The sequence below is a fragment of the Rhamphochromis sp. 'chilingali' genome (genome assembly GCF_963969265.1).
Source record: "Rhamphochromis sp. 'chilingali' genome assembly, chromosome: 2".
In the NCBI taxonomy this organism is placed as follows: Eukaryota; Metazoa; Chordata; class Actinopteri; order Cichliformes; family Cichlidae; genus Rhamphochromis; species Rhamphochromis sp. 'chilingali'.
The window spans coordinates 61,465,174-61,488,899 of record NC_137930.1 but is presented as its reverse complement, the minus strand read 5'-3'; the positions used below and the strand labels follow the sequence as shown (position 1 = coordinate 61,488,899).

At 41.7% G+C, this 23,726-nt stretch overlaps 1 protein-coding gene across 7 annotated transcripts in view; it reads left to right on the top strand.

Moving 5' to 3' along the window:
* The window catches only part of magi2b (membrane associated guanylate kinase, WW and PDZ domain containing 2b), a 95,165-nt gene that overhangs the window by 63,051 nt on the left and 8,388 nt on the right, over nt 1-23,726 (top strand). For 5 of the 7 annotated variants that reach the window (XM_080874750.1, XM_080874752.1, XM_080874754.1 and 2 more), the window contains exons 8-18: nt 447-568; nt 1,190-1,372; nt 5,295-5,824; nt 6,578-6,746; nt 14,433-14,464; nt 16,782-16,974; nt 17,053-17,168; nt 17,591-17,783; nt 18,307-18,546; nt 19,717-19,902; nt 20,321-20,606. In XM_080874750.1, the coding sequence (XP_080730876.1) occupies nt 447-568; nt 1,190-1,372; nt 5,295-5,824; nt 6,578-6,746; nt 14,433-14,464; nt 16,782-16,974; nt 17,053-17,168; nt 17,591-17,783; nt 18,307-18,546; nt 19,717-19,902; nt 20,321-20,606 (2,250 nt within the window). The remainder of the gene's footprint in view (nt 1-446; nt 569-1,189; nt 1,373-5,294; nt 5,825-6,577; nt 6,747-14,432; nt 14,465-16,781; nt 16,975-17,052; nt 17,169-17,590; nt 17,784-18,306; nt 18,547-19,716; nt 19,903-20,320; nt 20,607-23,726) is intronic. The other 2 variants (XM_080874751.1, XM_080874756.1) reach the window with 1 other exon arrangement.

Here is a 23,726-nt window from a genome sequence, read left to right as displayed (position 1 = left end):
GTTGCAAACACCTGCCAGACATTAGTTTTACATCCAGCAGAAACATGTTCCACAGATATTTTCTGGCAATTTATCTCCATCCTTCTGCTGTTTTTACTTGAGGAGAGTGCTAATATTTACTAGCAACAGCAGCTGAAAATTTGACTAAGAGCTGGGCTCTCAGCAAGACTAACAACCCTTTCCTTCAAAAAGGAGTTATTTAACTCAGCAGATTTTTAAATGTTGGTGATTTAAAACGTGGAAAGCTGCTATTTTTTTTATGAATGAGCACTCACTTTTGGCACTTGAATACCTCTGAATACAAGGTTCACAAAAATATAAAATAAAAGCATGATTGCTGTGAACACATTTCTAATAAAGCATTGCACTGTGGTATTTCTGTTGGCTTTCAGAGAGGCTTTAATCTGTCCTTGTTCATAATTTGTGACAATGCACTGTATTTACAGTCACATCAATAGAAGGACTCAGTTTGAGAACCCGGTCCTGGAAGCCAAGAGACGCCTGGAGCAGCAGAGGCAGATGCAGAGCCAGGGACTCTCTGCTCTACCGCTGCCTACAATTTACAGAGGTACAATTCCACACCGTGTCCAGTACTTACATGAAAACATGCTGACAGGCTCACGCAGTTGCACAAATATGAAAATGCCATGACTGCAGAAAGAATGTCTGTAGCACATAGCCTTGGTCTTGAGGCCATCTCACGCTAATGCATTTTTGAAATAATTACACATTTTCCCTCCAGTGCTGAAATTCTGGATTGAATACTTTGCATTTTATTCCTCTTTTCACGGCTTATGTCATAGAGTGGGCTGTTTCACGAGTGTTTGATGGGGCAGATTAACAGTGTCACAGTGTACAGGGTCGAATGGAAATCACAGGCAGTGCAGGGGACAGAGAACATGCCAGCCCTAAGGCCCCTAGTGGTCATATCCAGGCATGCGTATGATGACATACTACAGCAGGACATTATTACTCCTTCATCTGAGTAAAAACTGCTTTTCTCCAGCGAGATTATCAGGATATTGTATCCTCAAGTTTTGGCATTAAGAAAAAAATTACAATAGATGCATCCAGTGCTGAATAAATCACGTAAAAGCAAAAAAAAAATGACTCAATAACACAATGTTCAACAGTTCTAGAAATAAAAATATGGTGTAAATTTGTCCCTCACAATTTTATCCAAATGCAGAGAAGCCATTGTTTACGAGGGACCCAACCCAGCTGAAGGGCACCTTCCTATCGACAGCCCTGCAGAAGAGCAACATGGGATTTGGCTTTACAATTATAGGAGGCGACGAGCCCGACGAGTTCCTGCAAGTGAAGAGCGTAATACCAGATGGACCTGCTGCTCAGGATGGAAAAATGGACACAGGTACATAGGTTTTGACAACTGGTTTCAAAATAAATTGAGGTTTAAACAAACTGCAAGCTGTCACCGCTGTCACTGCTGATAGTGTAATGTTTGTAGAAATGTTTAAGCACTCCCTCATTACTGTGACACCTCAGTGTTATGGACCTTTATTTTTTTCTCATGGCAGATCAAATACAGAAAGCTTTTTGCTGGCAGGAGTTTGAATTTTTACCTGTCTGTTGGCAGGTTCTGTCAACATGTCTGGTTCCTAAAAAATCCACAGAAAACAGCAGTGTTAGTATTCAGTGCATTTTTGAGTTACTGTGTAACTTTTAGCAACAAAAGTCAGAACAAATCCAGAGATTTCGTAGCATAAAGAGCAACCATTTAGATCCCGATAGCAGTGCGCACAGAGATCTTGGACGATTGGGTGAATTACTTTACGTTCTTAAGTATTCAAGTCTTTTCAAAACTCTCTTCAAAAGTCAAAGTCAGTAGTTTTCTGTAACAAGTATTTCAACACCGTATACCTTCTAAAGTGCAGTAGAGAGATCATTGTTCCTTAAGAAATATTAAAAGATAAAAAGATATTAAGGTTGTGCATGTGTGCAGCCTCAGCTTCGTCAGATTTATAGATTTATTTTCTTTTTTCATGTAGAAGATACAATACTGAATAAAATATATGTCAGCGTGCAGCTTAAATTCTACAGTCATTAAACTATAGATTAAGAAAATGGTACCATGGCATGAACTTTAAACCTCTACATTGTGTTAATTTCTCAATTTTTCTGTATAACTTTACAATATGTTACAAGGTGGTTGCACTTTTTCTCCTCGTTCTCTATTCCTGTTGCGATACACACACAAGTTTTAAGTGTCACTGTTTCCATCTCAACAAAAATATAAGTGCCCCCTCCAGTTAGGTTAAGCCTGGTCTAAGTGGGTGATAAATGCAATCCATTTTGGCCACAAGTCCTTAAACTTATCCTGCTGTAGTTTTAAAGAAAAGGACAGTCGTTCCATTATGTAGGTGTCATAAAGGATTTTTAACCAATTTTCAATTTGTGGTGCATCAGGCTGTGGCGGCTTCAGCGAGTAGTACTCTCATTAAGTATTTGTCTTCTTTAGTTTGAGTGTTCCCGTGTGAATCGAAACCTTATCACAGTGGAGCGGTTTGCGCATTCCAGTGATCCCAGGAGCTATGCTGTAGGGTCTCCCAGGGCAAATTGGTCCTGGATGAGAGAACAGAGAAAGATTGATTCTGAAAACCCCCATGATGACAAAAAAAGGGTCCGGTTTACCTATCCTGGGGCCAGGCTCGGGTTAGGGGAATGACATGAACCCAGATAAGTAGTAGCTTCATGAAGTAGCTACACTGTCTTGGCATCAAATGGAGTTGTGGTCCTAAATACTGATTATAAATATTTGTGGATTTTTCTCCACAATGACTTCAGTTCTGGACATTTTCAAAACTAATGGTAATGGTTTGTTCCTCATGATCCGCGTACAGTGCATAGAATAAAGCACTATATGAATATGAATGTATGGTGGAGTGGTCGTAAGAGCACAATAATATAAATGTGTTTAGTTGCGAGTTGATTCCAAGTAGCGCAGGCTATTTTCTTTCCATCAACCATACCTGTAACATACCCACATCTAAAAGGACTTTTACAGTCATATACAAAATACCAATAGGAGGCACAGTTGGTCCTCTGTGGCAAAATATACAGCTCTCTGTCTCGGTTTTTTATACGAGCATGCGTTATTAAGGTCAATGTCGTTTTCTTCCCGTGATTCCTGTGTTTTTCTTTATTAAAGTCTTCTTCAGTTTCTCTCAAATCCAATTCAAGTCCAGTTATCATTTCTTATAAGTCCCCTGTGATGTATAATAAATGATATCAATATAGTGAAAAAAATTGCCTGTGTACCCCAAGATTCCTGGAAATTTAAAATCTATTGCTATTGTTTCCACATCCACACAAATAAGAATTCATGGGCATCATTTGTCCTTGTTGGCATATTTGGGATGCCCTATATTTATGCCTGTGGCACTGTACGTCCCAGACAAGGACTCCAGTTTCCTCCCAGTACACCCTGTCCTCTGTCAGTGCACTGTAACATCTTCCTTTTAATAAGATGGAGAGAAAAAAGGTTTGATTGGCCATAACTGACATCAGCCCACACACCACCTACTTCATTAGGAGATTCAATCTGCCTTGATAGCCAAACAGCAGGAACACAAACAGTCCTGGTAAAATAATTTGTACACAGGTGTACCAGTGTCAGACACCCCCAGACATGTGTTTGTGCTTTGATTCGTAAACACAAACGAGCAGCAATGCTGTCTCACGTGGCTCGCTTAGTGGCTGGAAAGAACCTGCATTGCTGTGTGTGGAGAGGTACAGATTGGATCCTCGGAGCAGCCAGTGTGTGTTTTCATTCCTGGTGTCCTTGAATAAAGTCCTAAATCCAGTTCATTACCAGTATGTTGTTGAGGATGAAAACGCAGATTCCATAGGTTATTTTAAACTTCACACGCAAAAGCCAGTTTTTAGGTTTAAGATAAAAAGCCAATGCTAGAAAAATCCCAGTAAGCCACCGTCACAGGATCAGAGGAGGACAAGCTTCATGTGTGCTCTCTTCCGAACCTGCGAGCTGGCCTCATGCCTGGCACGGCCGGTGCCTAAACTGCTCATTTAGAGCTCATTTCAGAGCTGGGATTCCTCCTTCCTGCTTTCAGCTCCTGCTCTGTGCTTTTATGTCTCTCCCTCTGCCTATCAGTTTCTCTTTTATCTGGATTCTATCTCTTTCTGTTTTATCTCCATCTCTCTTTGTCTCTGCAGCTTACCCTTTATTATGCTTCCTTATCTAACCATGTCATCTGACACTTCTCCTCTGTTTTCAGCCTCAGTGTGTTTTCATCCATGTTCTCTTTCTACCTCTCTGGTTTTTCCTCTCTCCTGGTCTGTCAGCCTCCCCCCCTCCTCTCTCTCTCTCTCTGTTCTGATTTCTGTTCTCTCCAACTTGCTCCTCTACGCTCTGTGACATTGCCAGAGCGCACACACATTCACATTCACACTCGCACACAGTTGCACGCAGACACTCCCTGGCTGAGATTAGCTGGCCTATTTGAGCTGTGCAGCATTGCTCTTAGGGATTGTGTACGATTGTGCATGCGACATGTATGGTGTATGTTTGTGTGTGCGCATATGCTCATAGGAATGTGTGCGTGTCTGCATGTGTGACAGAGAGCGCCGCTAGAAGTGTGAAATAGAGGATTTGAGGCAGCTGTATTTGTCATGGGGCTGTGGATTTAAAGCTGAAATCCATAACTTTCCGCACGTTCAAACTACAGCAGAGATGACGGAGTATCTAGTGTCGTATTTGTGAAGTTATTTCACCTCTTTTTTTTTTCTGCACACCAATAACAATGTTATCAATCAACCAGGCAGAGCAATCTAAAGTTCTAATACTGAGGAGACACCACCAGCCAGGATGGGTGTGCTGAAGGAAACTGAACACACACATATACACACACAATCTTTTAAACAATGGTACTCACGCATTTTGGGTTTTCGACTGTGAGATGGAGTCGGAGGGTTATAATGCGCAGTGCATGAGACTGTAGGTATTTACACATTTGAATTTTTGAGATTTTCTGTCAATTTGCACGAATCATACTCATCAAGACTCTGACCCCTGTCTCATCTCTCTGTCTCGCACATACACTTTGGTCGCCTGCTGTGGCAGTGGACTGATACCATGATACTTGTGTGGCACTTTTGAGAGGCGAACTTGTTCTGATGCCACAGAGAGATGAGACCTTTATTTTTACTGCACACTATGTCATACATGAGCCGCTGACAACAGATCTTTTGGTTTTCTCTGCATCTACTGTGACATTCTGCCATGTGACTGAGGCTGCTCCTGTCTCCTCCCTCAGGTGATGTCATCGTCTACATTAATGACATTTGCGTGCTTGGCACGACGCACGCCGATGTGGTCAAACTTTTCCAGTCTGTACCGATCGGTCAGAGCGTGACCCTCGTGCTCTGTCGAGGGTATCCCCTGCCCTTCGACCCCGAGGACCCAAGCGGTGCGGCCAGCGCTTCCCTGACGCCCATTGGGCTGGAGCACCGCCCGCTGGTGGTGAATGGTCGCGGCAGCTATGACCCGTACCTGGAGTACCTGTCGCTGAGCTCCCAGCTTCCTGGTCAGGCTCTGGCCCAGGCTGGAGCTTCCCATCCCGGAGACACACATCTGGACGGCTCATCCCTGCCGCCCACCACGCCCGGCTCGGCATCGGCGCTCACACCTCACAATGACAACGTGTCAATGGCCTCTTCTGGGACTGGGGCTGTTGCCGGGGCAACAGCACAAGGGGCAGAGCTGCTAACAGTTACCATGGTGAAAGGAGCAGAAGGATTTGGGTTCACCATCGCCGACAGTCCTACCGGTCAGCGAGTTAAACAGGTGAAGTGTCCCAACGCCGCCTCCTCAATCAGTGAACGACTTCAGACCTGTTTAATATTTTAATTGTAATTTTCATTCAGCATTTCAGGAATTAAATGTGTTCTTTCAAGTGCAAACTCTCCACAGTCGGCTAAAATAGTCGAGCTGACTTACAAATTAAACTTGAAGTAGAGTTACGACAGCAGGTCAGAGAAAATTTAATTTGGTCAACACAACGTGGTAGAAAGAGATCGAGATAAGAAGAACAAAGTGAGCTCACCCTGTGTTGGGTTTGCTATCTACTAATGTGGTACGAATCGAGTCTCCGGAAGGTGTGGAGCAAAAAGGGGGGAAAAAATTCCCACCCTGCATACTTAAATACCTGGAAAGAAGGAACAGATATAAATTAGAGTCGCTGATTGGGAATGTGACAGATGCTAATCCTCATCCCAGTTGTATGTGTACAATAAAACATCTGCACCACAATATATATCTGTCTCCACCAACATGACAGCATCTGTGCTTTTCCCCTTTTGTTTTAAGAATTTCTTAGTCTTCTTGAATCGAAGTAGCTCAGATGGCTGTTCCTATAAATCTTTAAACAGTACAACATGTGCGGTGAAGATTTTAGAATTTAGGTCCCACTGTGGGCAATTGCAGCTTTCCACTGTAACCCATTTTTATTGATTGTGGTTTACAAAAGCAGTTTTATGTTTGAGATTGGAAGGTACCATGAAGCCAAGTATAGTAACGGTGGATGATGATGTGGTGCAGGTGCTAGACGCGGGCTCACAGGGAGCATCGGGGCTGGTAGAAGGAGACCTGATCCTGGAGGTAAACCAGCAGTCAGTGGCTGCAGCTGGACATGGACGAGTGGTGGAGATGCTCAAAGAGTGTCCTGTGGGAGCAGAAGCAACACTCCTCATACAGAGAGGAGGAACAGGTGAGAGAGACAACATTTACCTTGTTTCTTTTGACTGTTTCTCACTACAAACACACTCTTTTTGCAAAAACAAATCTAAATAAAAAAAAGCTTGTAAATGGCACCTAATTTAAATCTTCCCAAATAGAACAGAACAGTAAGTGAAAGTTAAACTTAGTTTGATTCATATAGCGTCAAATAACAATAGTAATTTCAAATTTTTTATTAGAAAATAATGTGAATATTGTTCAGAGTAAAATTAAAGTCACTCTTAGACTGCACAAAGGTTTTATTCTCAATTCAGGAAAGAAGTTGTAATGTCAGTGTAATGTAGGAGAAGCTACTATCAGGTAAATATTTTTGGAAAAGGTATTAAAGAAACCTTTTTGTTGTTGGGATGAAATAATGAACAACTCTGACATAATAATGAATATGTCAAATTCAGTTATGTCTTTCAAAAGAGATAATATACAAAACTATTTGGGTACATGGGTACAGGTGTAAATAACTTTTACACTTTTTTTTGTTCTTGTTGTTTTATTTTTCCTTTTTCCTCCATTTTGGATACTAGGAAAGCTGTAATGAGTAATATATGCCGGGCAGATTTCTCTGCCCAGTCTTAATAAAAATAAACTTACTGAACTAACAAATCACTTAATATAATATTAGAGTATATTATAGCAAATTTTATAAAGATAACCCTTTTAACAGAAGGAATCCTACGCCAGCACCAGGGTCAGGGAGGTACAGCCATCTGCCACAACGGCTTGGATTTAAGGGAAAAAGAGGCAGCACACGGAGAGAACACAATAAAACATGAATTGCAGGGGAGAGAAGACACAAAGTTAATGAAATGCAATCGTGCCATATAAATGCATAAGAGGCCACCCTGCTGCATTTAGCTAACAGATACTCGCCGAAATAGAAGCTGTAAATGAATGGCGAGTGGAAAAGAGGGGCGTGGACGAGCCTCTTCTTCTTCATGGGAGCTCCTCAAGCAGCCTGAGACTTGCACAACTGCTATGAGATTTATCAAAAGGATTTTTTTAAACTCTAATCTAAAATCTAGAGAAAGTGTCTGTCTCTTGAATTTACTCTGGACCGAATCAGTTGATGAGTTTGTAAACTGGTGGTATTTTCCCTGTGATTTGGTCTCTTTTCACACAGAAGAAAATCCAGATGAATTTAAAGCGAGCCAAAATGCGTCATTACAAATCATGTGAGAATGTTCAGTCCGCTCATTGGCCAGATGTGTCTGGGAGCAGAAGCAACAAAATAAATATATAAATAATATAGGAAGAAGGAGCTCTATTTTGGACTATTGGAGAACATGGAGAATTTCAGTTGATTTCCCAGCTGGTTGCTTGCCCGTACAGACCTTTGCACATCTATTGAACATTCCCGCATTGAAAATACAAAGCATAAGTGGCTACAGAAAGTTTTTTAGCTCAAACTTGCAATGTACCCCAGGTAGTTGGTTGTGATCACATTAGCACCATAAACAAACTGCACTGGAGTTCACCATCTCCTCCAAAGAGCCTCAGTGTGGCCGTTTATTATGTTCACACCTGAACAAACGAAGGGAAAAAATGAATGAGAGTTCAGTTTAAACGGAACAAGCACTGCAGATGTGAAAGCACCCTTAAACTGGGAATTTTTCCACTGGAAATGTTCTACCTCTGATCCTGCTTTTGGAAACTTTGGGAACCACCTATCCATCACTTTTCTTAACCACCCATTCATTTTAGGATTGCCAACGGCTGGCACCTGTTCCATCTGAACCCGAACCAGAGCTGGATTACAACCGGGTTAGGTCGCCACTCCGTCATAAGGTGCAAACACAGAAGTCCATGGGTAGTTTTGACTCACATGCTTGTCTTTGGACTGTAGTAATAAAAACAGGAAGACTGAGCCAAGACTGACCAAAAACCATCGTTGTGTGAGGCAGCAGAGCTAACCACTGCACCACTGTGATTACTGTTTTTAGCCAGAATGATCAAATTGGTTATAGTGAAAGTCCAGCAAGTTTCTCCTCTTTTAATGCCCTCTTTGAACTGTTTAAGTTTGCAGTGACAAAAACGATTTCACTCCAATTAATGCAGAATCACATGTGATATTTTGTTACCGTTCATAACTTAACAGAAGAATAATTAAAGATGAGTCCAGTGCAAGAGCAGCTTCCCGCTAAATGTAAGCTGGTTTCTGGCTTTGACGTGCACAAACATCGTTTTGCTTTGCATCGTCACCTCCAGCTGCAGCTTTGCAATAGAGAAGTCAAGTAGAGTTGACAGTGAGCACTGAAAGAGCTAAAGAGATTTTGATTATGATGATTTCGAGACCTGTTCTATTTTTAAACTCGTTCAAGTAACACGGCCTATTTATTCGGATTTTATTCAGGTCTTAAGATGAGATTTTATTTTTGGAATAATAAATACTTTAGAAGCCGGAAGAATAATTTTGTCTGGTGCAAATTATCTGTTGGCAGGGGAGGGGGGAATTTCATAAAAAGTGAAACAATTCAAATGTATTTCACATTGTGTCGGTTAAGAAAATGAAACTTTAATATCCACCGTGGGGAAATTTGATCAATGCAGGTACAAATGGCTGCAGGACAGATTATTAGAAATGATATAACCTAAGGATGCAATGAACAATATGTTGTTTAGTGTATTTCATATGCGGTGACTCATCCAGTGAATACACATCAATATTACAGATCAGGAAAAAAGTGTCAGCAGATGTCACACCAAGTGTTTTGTGCATCGCACCATGTGTTCTCAGCAGTTTCCAAGTGCAGCTTTATCACCAACATGTCATCGATGTTTTCCAGTGAAACAGAACAGAGAGGCATGAGGGGGATTTGACATGGAGGGAGTTTTAAGATACAGCACATCAAATGTAAAATGAAGTGGGGAGTTGGGATGAGAGGCGGCGTTAAACTCACCGTCAGGTGTAGCGCGACTCTGGGCACAGATGGCACCGGCACTGTTGTGGGGAAAGCAGTTTCATCCCCACTGAGGCCACTCATCTTCAGAACAAATGCAGTTATTTTACTGCAATGTGCTTTGGACAGAAATTACTGGAGAGTGTCATCTAGCTGGCAAACAGGATGAACTGGATGGTGTGATGCTGTTTGGCTGAATATACTGACTGTGCTCGCACGGGCTGCAAAACCACATTTTTACCGTTTTGCTGAATACAAATCTAGTTTGATGTTATGTTAGGTGAAGGAAAGCGGGACAAGAAGAGAATATATGGAGTCTTATTACTGGCTGTGATCTGTTTTCCTGTCCATTGCAAAACTTCCATTGCTTTCTCACAATGGCACAGGCTTTTATCCTATTAAACAAGCATTTAAATCTGACTTATTAGACTGTTGGCTCTTTGTATTTTGACAAATTTCGGGGCTAGTGAGGTTCCACAATACCTGCAATGAGCTGCTGTTTTCCACGTATAATGCTCCTGCACATGTTCAGTGAAGGGAGAAGACAATCGCACACCCTTGGTGTGAGAAAATAAATCAAAATGGAGTTATAAAGGTGGCGAGAAAGGGGGCTGAGGAGAATTTCATGGTGTTGAAGCTTGAAGTATAGATTCTTGCAGTTCTGCCAGGACCGCATGGAGTGTGGCTATTTTCCCACTTTTTGTAGTTCCTGTATGTTTAGCCACCTGCAAGGAAATAAAATTGCACAGTGGAAGCTGCATTTGTTGACACGTACTCTTGCTCTGATTCTCTCGGAGGTGTTCAGGTCACAGGTCAGCATTTGACTTGATAATTCCCCCCGGCTGCCTATACCATTTGCCTGAAACACACACACACACACACACTAAACTACACAGCAGTTAAATATGGAGCATTGTTGCTCATGAAAGTGAAGAACAACAAAAGTCATCTTCTGTTGTTTAGCCGTTTAAAGAGAAAACCTCATGAGCTCATTGTGTTTTGAATGAGGCGTGCAGCATCTTTGAAGTTCACATTTTAATGCTTGTTTTTGTCATTATGTCTGTAGTTTCTCCAGAGATAATTTGCCAGGAGTTCAGAGTTAATATGCTTTGTTTCTGAGATGATATCAAAACAATAAAGAGGAATTATGGCGATGCCCTCGTTTGCATCACCCTTTTCGCAAATTGTATTTAATTAGGAATGAAGTCAATCAGTCTCCTATGCGTCTAAGGTTTAATTAATTGAAGTGTGGCACGAATTATGATTGCAGACCTGACAAGCCATCAAAGACATTAGTTCTTAGCGATCCTGATACATCAGACTGTCTGATGTAAGTGCTGCTGGGTGGTTTGCTGATTTTCATGCAGGTCCTGATTGCTTTGAATACATTATTGGCAATAATTGGAGATCTATAAGGATGATGTCTGTATGAAATGAGTACAAATGACTAAAGTGCTTTCAGCACGAACACAGAATACACCAGGGTATGCCGCTGCATGTGTGGATGTATATGTGAGCCACTCAGATCAAATGCTGCAATGCTCCCCGTGGCGGCCCAACCGTGCAGAGCCAACATCTGCCACCTGGAGGTCAGCCGTTGCAAAAACACTGCTTCAGATACAACATTTATGCACACGCTAATGCAGAGTCACATGTAGATACACAGTTGCAAAGTATATCTTTCTGAATAGATATCCTTCTAGATGCTAGGCTGAATGTGGCAGATTACCCCCCCACCCCCCCACCCCTTCCCCCAAAGATGCCATCTCCTCACAAACTCACCAGTTTCTGTCAAACAACTCAAGACAACAACCCCACAGGGGCTATCAGCCTGACACACCAGGAAGCTCTCCGGCTCTCTCCGTGCCTCTCTCTTCTCTGCAGGGTGAAAGAGGGGACAAGGTCCTTTACAGTGACTCAGATGTGCAAAATGTCAGGAATGTTTAAACATGTTCGAGTTCTCAGATGAAGAATTTTTGTGCAGAGCATCAGTGAGATTTAGGCTGACCACATGATTTTAGATGTGACTGAGTGCATTAGAGCCCTCTGTAACGGAGACACAGTGCTAGACTTCCTCTGCATGTATGACTGTGTGTGTTGTGTGTGTGTGTTGTCTGACTGCTTGACTGTAGCGTGGGCACACTGCCAGAGCTGCACGGAGCTCTGGTCATGTTCACAGCTCCGTCCCCTGACATCCCAGTTTGAAGCAGAGCCAACCACAGACCAGAGACATGTTGCAGCACCAATGAGGATGCATACTGAGGCTGGAAAGAAAAAGGTGTCGGGCTGCACAAGCCAATCAGGCTAATCTGAAGGCCATCCAGAACTCAGCAGGCTAGTCTGTGATACTAGCCTGCCAGACTGTTTGACCACTGACTTGTGAGAGAGACCATGTGAAGCCTCCTAAAAGTCATTCATTTGTAATTCATCAGCATGCATACGAGTGCGCCACACATGCTGGTGAATTATATTAGCATTTAAATGTGCTTAAATGTGTCTGTAAGGATGATGGTTCTCTGTAATATGAGTGGACAATTGCCTTGTAGCTCATTTCCTTCAGTGGGTCATTAAGGAAAGTTTTCTGAAAAGGACTTATTAGAAGTTCTTAAAGGCTTCCCTTAAGGCCCGTATTCCCTGCAGAACGTGGTTATTAGTCCCAGCCTCCCAAAGAGCCCTCCCTCCGCCGCCGCCACTGTGTAGCACCATGGATGGCGCTCATCAGTGTTTATGGGAGCGTTTTAATTCTATTTCCCTCCTCCACACTCTCAGATACAGCTAGGATGGATGACATTTGGTTTTGAAATGGAAAATATTTCCAGGTTGCAAAGATGCTTTTAACTGGGCAAATGGGGGAGGCGGGATTCAAAGTGGGGGGAAAAGTGAAAGGAAATGAATTAAAATTTTCATTTTCACTTCATACTGACATGCAGTGATTTGTCGTATTTAGTTGTCCTCGACTCTCTCGCGCTCTCTGATTTATTTATTTATTTTTTTAATTGAAAGCTCTGCCGTTCTGTTTGTTGGTACATGTTCTGGGCTTCATCTCACAAATCTAAAAAGCAGACCGATGTAGTGAGACAGTAATTATTTATGGTTACATTTGACTGTTATTATAGTGATATTGTCATTGCATCCTATTCTATTTGTTGAGCCACGATCGCCCTTACTGCAATAAATCAATGAACAACTGCTAATCTCTGGCTGTCTACATGCAAAGAAATTCATCTTAAAAAAAAGAAACTCACATTAACTGCTTACATTCAGCATCAAGCCAGAGCCTCATGGATCTGAAACAGAAATTCAACTCTTCCACAAATACTGACGTAGTTGCTGCAGGACTGCACTTTGGCACTTTGACGGTAATGCTTGATATATAAGCAACCAGACTATATAAATATAACCAGAAACCAGCTGTTGCAGAGAGACATGTTGCAGACAAGTTGCATTCACTGGTGTAGACTGACTTAGATGTGTTGGCAATCTGTCTGCATTTATAAATGATGCCAATTATTTGCAAACCTTCACCAATCTGTCTGAGAGTGACTGCAGTCAGTCAGCAGTTATTTGGGGACAGGTTGCTTCCCACCTGTGTAATCGCTTTGCGATTGACTGCTTGCAGCCGGTTGCTGAATGTAAAAAATACTCAGTGGAGTGACCATCAAACACCATTTCCCCCACCCCCAGTCACAAGGAGGCTGCTGTCCTATTTTTGCTCTGATGTGACTGAGCCATTACTGAAAAATGGCAGTGCCACCATATGGTGATGAACACTGCAAAATGTTTTGGCTCATATCTTGGGAATTGTGAGATGTGCAGGAAAAAAACTTTTGTGTGTGTGGATTTAGTTTAATGCACTGAGGAGACTTGTTTATTGGCTACATTTCCGCCAACCATCATCAGACTCATCACGTCTAGGGGGCACTACAGTAGTGTAAACAGGTTTTGTTTTTTTGTTGTTGTTTTTTAAATCAACCCTAGTGAAGTAGTCACATAATCAGGATCCCTTCACATTCTCCTGCGTGCTGTCAGATGCAAAAACACCTGTAATTCTCAGTTACCCAACAGGTTGAAAGCTGCTGCAAGCAAGCTGCATCAGGGTTCTCCAGCAACTGCACATTTTTGTTCCATAAATACAGCATATTCCACCCGGCGCTCCCTGACATTTCTCAGAAAATCTTAGAAACTGTCAGATATTAAGCACGCTTGGATTCTCAAAAGAATACTTTCCAAGCGCCCACATCAGATGGAGGATTTTTTGTTTATGCATTTCTATCCTCAAGTGTAAAGATTCAGTCTAAATGTTTGTACAAGGCAGCTACTGTACATTTTCTCCATGTATAAATGTATGTATTTGGGTCTTAGCAGCATAAATGTTCTGTACGTCTTTGACTCAGAGGAGTCACAGGGGAGCTGTGGCGATGAGATTGTTGTTGTGATGTAGAGCTCTCCGTGCTTCCTGCGCGCGGATAATACACAACTTTCACAGCAAATAGTGTGTGTTTGCGGGTTCGTGTGGAGGGGCGGGGGCCTGTGCTTTCGCCTGCAGCTAATGATGTAATATGAAAACAGCAAACTGCGGATTTTTGTCACTCATTAAGGGAAGATTTCTGATTTTTATCTCATCAGCAGAAAGGCTTGTTCTCAGATCTTCGTTGTTTTGTTTTTTCCCGTGTAGTTGTGTTTCGTCGATTCTTCTGTTTTTCCTTAAAAATGGAACAGATTATTTGAGTTTGTTCTGTGTTAACTTTGTTTTTCTTCCTCAGGCCACATCTCTCCATGGAAGGCCTCCAAACAGGTACGGTGATTGAACTAAATGTGTTTCTGGCTGTGTGTTAGGGATCAGCACTGGTTGCAGAGACTGTGTTACCTGAGAGGTGTTTGGCTTTTACTTTATTGTAAAAAGAGACATCCTCCCCTGAGCTGCTTATTACTTTGATCACTTCAGAAGGTACATCGCACCAGCTGGGGGGAAAAAAAACCCCTCTTCAGGTTGATTTTTAGACTACCTGTTGCTGGCCGAACAATCTGTTCTCCTTTACATTACACAGCACATTCGGGTGTGGTGATTGTCACCACATTTAAGTTTGAAATATGATTGTTAATTTAAATTCATAATAGTTATTTTTCTTTACTGGATAATAACACGTGTTCCTTCTCAACATTATTTTCTGCATATCTGCACACACACACTCACATCCTTCAGCGTTTAGAGAAGAACACAGATTTCCTATTTTTGCCTCTACAGTGAATTTAAAATGAGGCAATCAAGATGTGATTGAAGTGTAGACTTTCAGCTTTAATTCAAGGGCTTTAAAGAGTTATAGCCATTTTACGGTCACCCCATTTTCAAAGGCTCCAAAGTTAACTGGACAAACTAATCATAAATAGAAGATTTTTCTCTCTTTTTTTAACACCTAGATGCAAATTCAGAAATGAAAAACTGACTTCATAAAGGCTAAATGCTGCATTTCCTTCACAAAGGAGGACGATGCATTGCTAGTCTGTACTGCAGCTGCTTGTTGGTCCATAGTCTGATCAGTTAATATCTTGTGACTGTCTCTGCCATTAAATAGCATTTTATTTCTTTATATTAATAGGTTTTTAACGTGAGTATATTTTGGGTCATTATTCATCTGTACTGTATTTATCTTTGTGTAACTTCAAATTAATTCTGCTATTTCAGTCAGCAGCCACATCATCAATAAACACTGACTGTGTGTCGATGCCAAATCAATGCCTCCACCATGTTGGATAGAGTGAACGAAGGCCTTGGTTTACATTTCCACGCTTCTCTCTTCTTTCATTCTAATAAATCTTTTTAATGTGCAAAAGTCTTGACTAATGTCTAATCTGATCTTGCTGTTGTTAAATGTAACCAGTAGTTTGCAGCTTGTTGTAAACTCTGTTTACATGCATGAAGGCATGAACATTCACATATCTACAGCGAAGTAATCTGCCTTGGTTACAATGTTTGGAATTCCCTCTGTGATCGTGAACTTTAGTTGTCTTCTGTTATCTTTTATGCTTTTTGGCGTTGCTGAGCTGGCTGAGCTTTTAAAATGAACCAGATCGTAGAGTAAGCACTCGACCCCAAGCTAGTGACGGCTTCCTTCACTTACTTTGACACCTTATTAATCAGCACATTGTGAGTGACCGCGAACCATCAGAAAATCTAACCCTCATAAACAACATTGGACCTTTTATCTATATGGTAAATGGTAAATGGCCTGTATTTTTATAGCGCTTTACTAGTCCCTAAGGACCCCAAAGCGCTTTACACAACCTGTCATCCACCCATTCACACACACATTCACACACTGGTGATGGCAAGCTACATTGTAGCCACAGCCACCCTGGGGCGCACTGACAGAGGCGAGGCTGCCGGACACTGGCGCCACCGGGCCCTCTGACCACCACCAGTAGACAACGGGTGAAGTGTCTTGCCCAAGGACACAACGACCGAGACTGTCCAAGCCGGGGCTTGAACCGGCAACCTTCCGATTACAAGGCGAACTCCCAACTCTTCAGCCACGATCAAACCTGTTATTTTATCTCCTTAAGTTATCATAAAATAACAAAGACTGACATTTAACTGTCTGGTTACTTTTAAGCCTGTTAAAATGAGAAAACTGTCCCAACCATTTAGTCTGTTATTTTTATTAAACCCTGTGAATTAAAGCTGAAAGTCTGCACTTCACTCACATCTTGATCATTTCATTTCAAATCTACTGATGAATATCTCCAAAGGCAAAATTTCAAAAACTGTGTCTGTTGTCTTTAATTCTGTTGCCTTGACATAGCATTCATTACTGTTTGAAAGATCATAATGCCCATGTTCAGCCTATTGTGTTTAGATATGGAAAGTTAAACCCGCAATGCAAAAACAGTCTTTTGTGTCCAGCACTTAAACATTTGATGTGTTTAATCCTGAATACTTGGCAGAAGGAGTTTTGAAGTCTTCATAGCGACATATTTGAACTATTATTTATAGTGATAATTTATAATAAAATAATAATAATAATAATAAGTAATGATTAATTTAAGACAAACAATAAAAATGAATGGGCAAAACTGAGTTAAGTTAAAAAACTGTTGTTGGTGCTTCCTTCTAGTTACCTGACCAATGGGATCCACACAGCAGCCCTCAAGCAAATCTGTCTGGTCCAGTATTGCCGCCTGGTACGCCCTTCCCAAACCAGCCACAGCACCGCACTTCTGTGCCTGACTCCACCGAAGGCTTCGACCTTAACAAACCCGACCCGTATGACCTTTATGAGAAGTCGAGGGCCATCTACGAGAGCAGACGTGAGTACAGAAAACTTTATTTTTTAGTTTAAGGCGGAAAATCGAGCATTGTTTTAACTGTAAGCTCCTGTGTGTCAGGCCCGGAGTACGAAGAGGTGGAGGTGCACCTGCTGAGGGAGAAGACTGGATTCGGCTTCCGCATCCTGGGGGGAGACGAGGCCGTGCAGGCTGTGAGTCCGGACGCCCGTGACAAGGCTCGTATGGGACGGGCTGGACCACACTCATATTTTAACCTCATACACACCAGCCTCATCTGACTTGCACTTAATCTTGTCTCACATTCTCCATCCAGTCCCAAACATCTGACCAAAACAGCCTCCAGACACACACACAGACTTGCACACAAGTGGCCTTCTCACACTTTGCTGACCCTCTAACTGCTCAGTGCCTCCCATACTGAAGTAACGCCTTGCTAACTTGTCCACGTTGTACAACAGCATGCAGTCTATGACAGAGAAAGAATGTGACATAAGGATATAAAGAAGGTGAAAAACTGTTACCATGACCCAAAGGTAGTTTACAAGCTAAGTAAAGCAACTGTTGTGTGTTTCCACTTGTCTTCGACTCATCTCCTTCACCCAAATCTATGCTGCTAATATTGATTGTCTTTGAACAGATTGTCATTGGCGCTATAATAGAGAACACTCCCGCTGAGCGCGACGGGCGGCTTCGACCCGGGGATGAGCTCATTTCTGTGGATAAAAATGTGGTTGCTGGGAAACCGCACAAATACGTAATAGACTTGATGCACGCAGCCGCTCGCAATGGTCAAGTCAGCTTGACTGTGAGAAGGAGAGTGCAAATGCCTGGTGAGGACATGTTTTGTTTGTTGATTTTTTTTTTTCTGTTCTTTTTTGTTTTGTGTTTTTGTCTTTTTTTTCACACTTGACCAAGATTGGGAAAACAGGCTGCACATTTCACTGGCATCAAATTAAAAAAACACAGCTTGGACACAGCACACATGCTAACAGTCTGAAGCGCAGGATCTCTGTGTACTTCTCACCCACACATCCTTTCTGTGGTAGTAGATCATACATACATTTATCCTTTGTTCATTGTCAGCTCTGCAGCAGCAGGCTCTGTGGTTTGTGTCTTTTTGGGTGCGCTTCTCCCGCAGGGGCAAGCGGTTACAAAAGAGTCATAAATGACAAGCAGAGAAGCCAAGTTTGACTTTGACACAGAATCCCTGCTGGGATTGAAGAAGACCACTGTTGTTTTCATTTTTGTCAGTGGCTACATCTTTCATCTTTAGCTGCTTTTGTCGGGAAACTGTGAAAACTCAATGACCGCCGTGAGCGGACTCATCTCGCCTGCTCTCGTCCTCTCCTTCAGGTGAACCGTGTCCCGTGAACGGCCGCAGCCCCGGCTCAGTGTCCACGCAGCACAGCTCTCCACGTAGCGACGCAGCTTCAGCTTCGGGCCCTCCGGTGGTCGCTGCCCCGGTTGCCACTTCGCCACCGGAGGGATCTTCCCTGCAAACCAGCGATGTGGTTATTAACCGCAAGGAGAACGAGGGCTTCGGCTTTGTCATCATCAGCTCCCTGAACAGACCGGAAAATGCCACCGTCATCAGTGAGTTACAATGACTTGCATCTGTCAGGATCCCAGAAGGTCATTCCTAAAGATAAATGGTGATTTTTACATCCTGATGAGCAATCATCCTAAAGATGGTGGCTGTGCAGTCACCTTTTTAGTTTTTGCTGCTGTATCTATTTCATGAGGAAAAATGCAAATGCATAATTTAATCTCAAACCAACACGGGCCTCCTGCTCGACCAGCATAAAAAACTTTATGGTATAAAGTTCGAACATATATAATGACTCCTGTGCAAATTTAGCTTCATATCTCAAATATTTTTAGGATATATTTCTTATGATTTATATATATATGTATTTTTTAAATGTATTCATTTTTTTTAAATTTCACATTGCCTGCTGTCTTCAAAGTCGATGCCTGGTTAGAGATTAGGTCATTATCATAGAATCACTTCCACTAAAGTGCTGTTTCTTATCCCGTCCAGTAGCTTCAGAGCTTCCATTAGTCGGGGTCAAGAGAAATTAATTTGTCTTGTAAGACTATAATTTTTGTGGGGATTTTTTTTCCTCTTGATTCAGCCTAAGTAGTATTAAAAGCATCTTTCTGTCTTAAATGAGGCTTTATTAAACATATGATTACGCTTTGCTACAGGGAGCTAATATCTTTCAGCAGACTGTGGGATTCTTCAGTCCGATTGGACTGATGGCACAGTGAAGATGTTTTGTTCTGAAGATTAATGGATTCTTCTCAAATGTCCTACACATTCTGGGAACATCCACTGCAATATTTCTGTACACACCTAAAAATACACATACCCCCTAAGTGGGTCTGGCATACCCATTTTGGGCATACTGAACTAATTTTAAACATTAGTTCAGGATGTAATGGTGCTTGGTGAATAGTCCCTGAGGGGTTCAGAGATATTTCATAATGAAGTGAAAATTTTCTGTTTTTTGTTAAGTGTATGTAAAAGCTTAAATTCAAAATTTAATGTGTTTAGTTGGCATACTGTCATCATGAAATTTTAAAACCTACACTTCTGTGTTGCAACTTCAAGGCAACAAAATATTTAAACCTGTCATTTTAAACAGTGGCTGCAGTCCTAACCTGTGAAGCTAAGGCTGTAATACAAACACTAATGTGCTGTTTTCACATCTTTCTTCAAAATTGCTCATGACCAACCACCTTGCTGTTGTCCGTTTCCAGCTGTGCCCCATAAAATAGGACGCATCATCGAGGGCAGTCCGGCCGACAGATGTGGGAAGCTGAAGGTGGGCGACCGGATCCTGGCAGTGAACGGACAATCCATTATCAGCATGCCGCATGCAGACATCGTCAAGCTCATTAAAGATGCTGGACTAACAGTCACTCTGCACATCATACCAGAGGAGAGTAAGTGTTTTGGTGCGGCAAATAAAACCAGACGTTGTTCTGTGAATGTTTATTTGGCTCCTGTTTTACCTTTGCAGGAAACTCCCTGAACTCGGTGCCCTCTATCTCATATGAATATATTTTATTTCACTTCGCCAAAGAAAGTCTTACACACACAAAATGTTGCATTTACTGAGGTTAAAAAGTCAAAAGGCTTCTATATTTAGTCATCTATAAAGGATACAGGGTTTGTGCTTGGTGATGCAGAAACATAAAGGTTAGAAGGTTTTTTAGCAAATGGAGCAAATAATTCAGAAGAGTTCTCTTCTGCAATCTTAAGCATCCTGAGCATGTTTTATTTGTCAATCCATTCAATTCACTTTTTATTCAAAGCTTTGTCAATCGGGTACAATCTTACCTAACCCTCTGTCCATCGCAGGCTCCCATTCTGGTCCTAGTTCAGAGAAGCAGAGCCCCATGACCCAGAAACACAGCCCGCAGACCCAGCCCAGTCCTGTAGCCCAGACAAGCCAAGGAGGCACGCAGTCTGGCCAAATGGTCGCTCAGCCAGGTCAAGCACCCGGACAGACACCAGTCCAACCCGGCCAGACACCAGCTCAGACAAACCAAGCGGTGACTGGTCCTCCTGCACCAGCAGGAACCCAGCAGAGCCCAGTCACGCAGCCATCTGGCCCCCATCCACAGCTCTACCTCCACGATGGCAGGTAAGGCTGGGTTAAGAGGGTGTTTGGTAAGATTTGTTAAAAAGCACACAGAATGACTGAAAGGAGGAGGGGCATGAAGTTCACAGGTGACAGATACCAAATTGTGCATGCTGAAGAGAGTGTCCCAGTCAGTGTAGCAGAAAACCTGTGACTGCAGACAACTGATGTCCCAGTCAGACACTCTGTCTCAGGCTGGTTTCTACCCAGTTGCATAACACCACTTAGCTTCTACAGTGTGCAGTGAATAATTTACTTTAAGGTATCACCTCTATAATGCAGGATCCTAGCAATTGGACCCTGCTGTGTGTCAAAACTATGAAAGTGTGAGTGTGAGGGATCATGGCTGACAGCAGACGAGAGTAGACGTGCATTCGTGAGCTCCCGGCGGTAGGCCCAGGAATCTACATTTATCCTAACTTGCCCTTATATAATTTTTGACCATAACAAGAGGCAAAGTAACAAAAGAAACTTCTGCATGGCAAATTATAATTTGCGACACTCAAAACGAAAGAAAACGACAAAAACTACGGGATACCAGCACGCATTGGCAGCAAGAAATATGGCGGATGGGGAGGAGGAATTGCCAATTAGCAAATTACTCAATGCTATCAAAGAAACTAAAGAGGAACTTACAAAACATATTGACAAAAAAACGGCTGATATACAAATAACCCTGACGAAAATTGAATCCTCTCTTAACACGCTTTCCGAGCAGGTTGAGGAGATGGAGGCACGAGTAAGTACAAACGAGGACGACATTAAGGAAATGCATAACCGCACCGATAAAGTGGAGAAATTGACAACTCAACTCAAGGACAAAATCGACGACTTGGAGAACCGCAGCAGAAGGTCCAACCTAAGGATACTGAACATTCCCGAGCAAGTAGAAGGCCATGACGCTGTGGGATTTTTGGAGAAATTTATACCACAAATCCTGGGGAATGACAACTTTACATCAAACATTACCCTTGAAAGAGCACACCGTGTCGGGAAGAAGTCTGATAGACCACGGCCCTTCATTGCTAAGTTTCTGAACCTCAGAGACAAAGAGAAAGTCCTTCGACTGGCTAGAAGTAAGGGAGAGACGACATATGAGAATAAGAAAATATCTTTTTTCCCGGACTACAGCATAGACCTGCAACGCAGAAGAGACGAGTTCCGTGACGTGAAACAAAGGCTGCGAGAAAAGGAGATTGAATATGCTCTGATGTACCCAGCGCAACTTCGCGTCAGACATCAGGGATCGATTAAAATTTTCCCCACTCCTGCTGAAGCGCAACGCTATCTGAAAGATTTTCTGAGTGAGTAGACTAAAGTGATGTAATGTGATGTCAACAAAGCAATTTACATCCGTACTCGCAGACGAGACGTCCGCCACTGTTAAATCTGGGGATCGAGGTGAAATGAAGAAAAAAAAAAAAAAAAAAAAGGGACTATAACATTAAGCATTGATACAGACTCTCGCCACCTCCCATCTGTCAGACGAATTGAAGATATGATTTATAGCAATCTAGTAGTTAATAGCTAACATAAATATTTGCTTATTACTCAGCTAAAATAAGTACACATTTATAAAACTATAGACTTTGTGTGCATTTATGATTTAGAAATTAATCCCTTACTGGATGAGTGTGATTATATTGTGTTTAAATATTTTACTTTTTCCTTTACACAATTACGTTCTGTATCCGACTGCTAAAATTTAATACTTTGCTGTTTATATATTACCGAGAGTGGCTAGAACTTGTTTTGGGGTTATGTATGGTCTCTTACAAAAAATTCTTCTTATACTTATATAATTGTTCAGATAGCTCATTGGCTTAGGTTATATCCTACCATTACACCCATGTACAGAATTTTACTATACCGAACTTAAATTAAGGGTCATATAACCTGTATATCTTGGAATATTAGAGGGATCAATTCACCTATTAAGAGAAAAAAAATGTTGACATATTTAAAGAGGCAAAATGTAGATGTCGCTTTTATCCAGGAAAGCCACCTTACAGACGCTGAACATTTAAAATTACGAAGAGATTGGGTAGGCAATGTTTTTTATTCATCATATACCTCCAAAGCAAGAGGAGTCACCCTGCTTATTAATAAACACTTGAACTTTCAACTAAACTCAGTTGAAAAGGATAAAAATAGCAGATTCCTACTTGTAAATGGTGAAATAAATAGAAATAAGATATCTTTGGTAAATATATACGGGCCCAACTATGATGACCCTTTATTCTTCAATAACTTAATAATGAAAGTGGCTACAATTGAGGGACAGTATATTGTGGGTGGAGATTTCAATATGGTCCTAAATCCCTCCTTGGACCGATCCTCACCTAAAACAGTTTCCTTATCCAAAGCAGCAACTGCATTGAACCAAGGTATGAAGGATATAGGCGCAATTGATGTATGGCGAAACCTCCACCCAGGTCAAAGGGATTTTTCTTTTTTTTCTCCAGTACATAATACGCACTCAAGAATTGATATGTTTCTTATATCACAAAATATGATGGCAACAGTGATAGACTGCTCTTACTTAGCAGCTACTTTCTCAGACCATAATCCCATTAAACTTCTCCGGGCTACCAATATATCGCAAAATATAACCTACAGATGGAGGTTCAAGAATTATATGCTAGGAGACTCTGATTTTATTTCATACATGAACACTAATATTGAAATATTTCTAGATGCTAATTCAAATTCTTCCTCACATGCTAATATTTGGGAAGCGCTTAAAGCTTATATGAGAGGTATGGTTATGTCATATGGGGCTAATAAGGCTAAAAAGGTCAGAGAGAAGATATCTAAATTGGAGACCGACATTAAAAACTTGGAACAGGAATATATTGCCACCAAAAAGGAAGAATGTCTTAATACATTAACAAAAGCAAGGTTGCAGTATGATAATTTATGCACCAATAGAGCAGAAGCAGCTATGGCCAGAACAAGATATCACTACTATGAATTTGGAAACAAAACAAGTAAATTACTGGCCTGGCAAATTAAGAAAGAAACATCGGAGAAATTTATACGGACAATTCTAACGGAAGATGATAAACTTCTTGATGAATCAGTACTTATAAATGCAGAGTTTAAACGGTTTTATGAAGATCT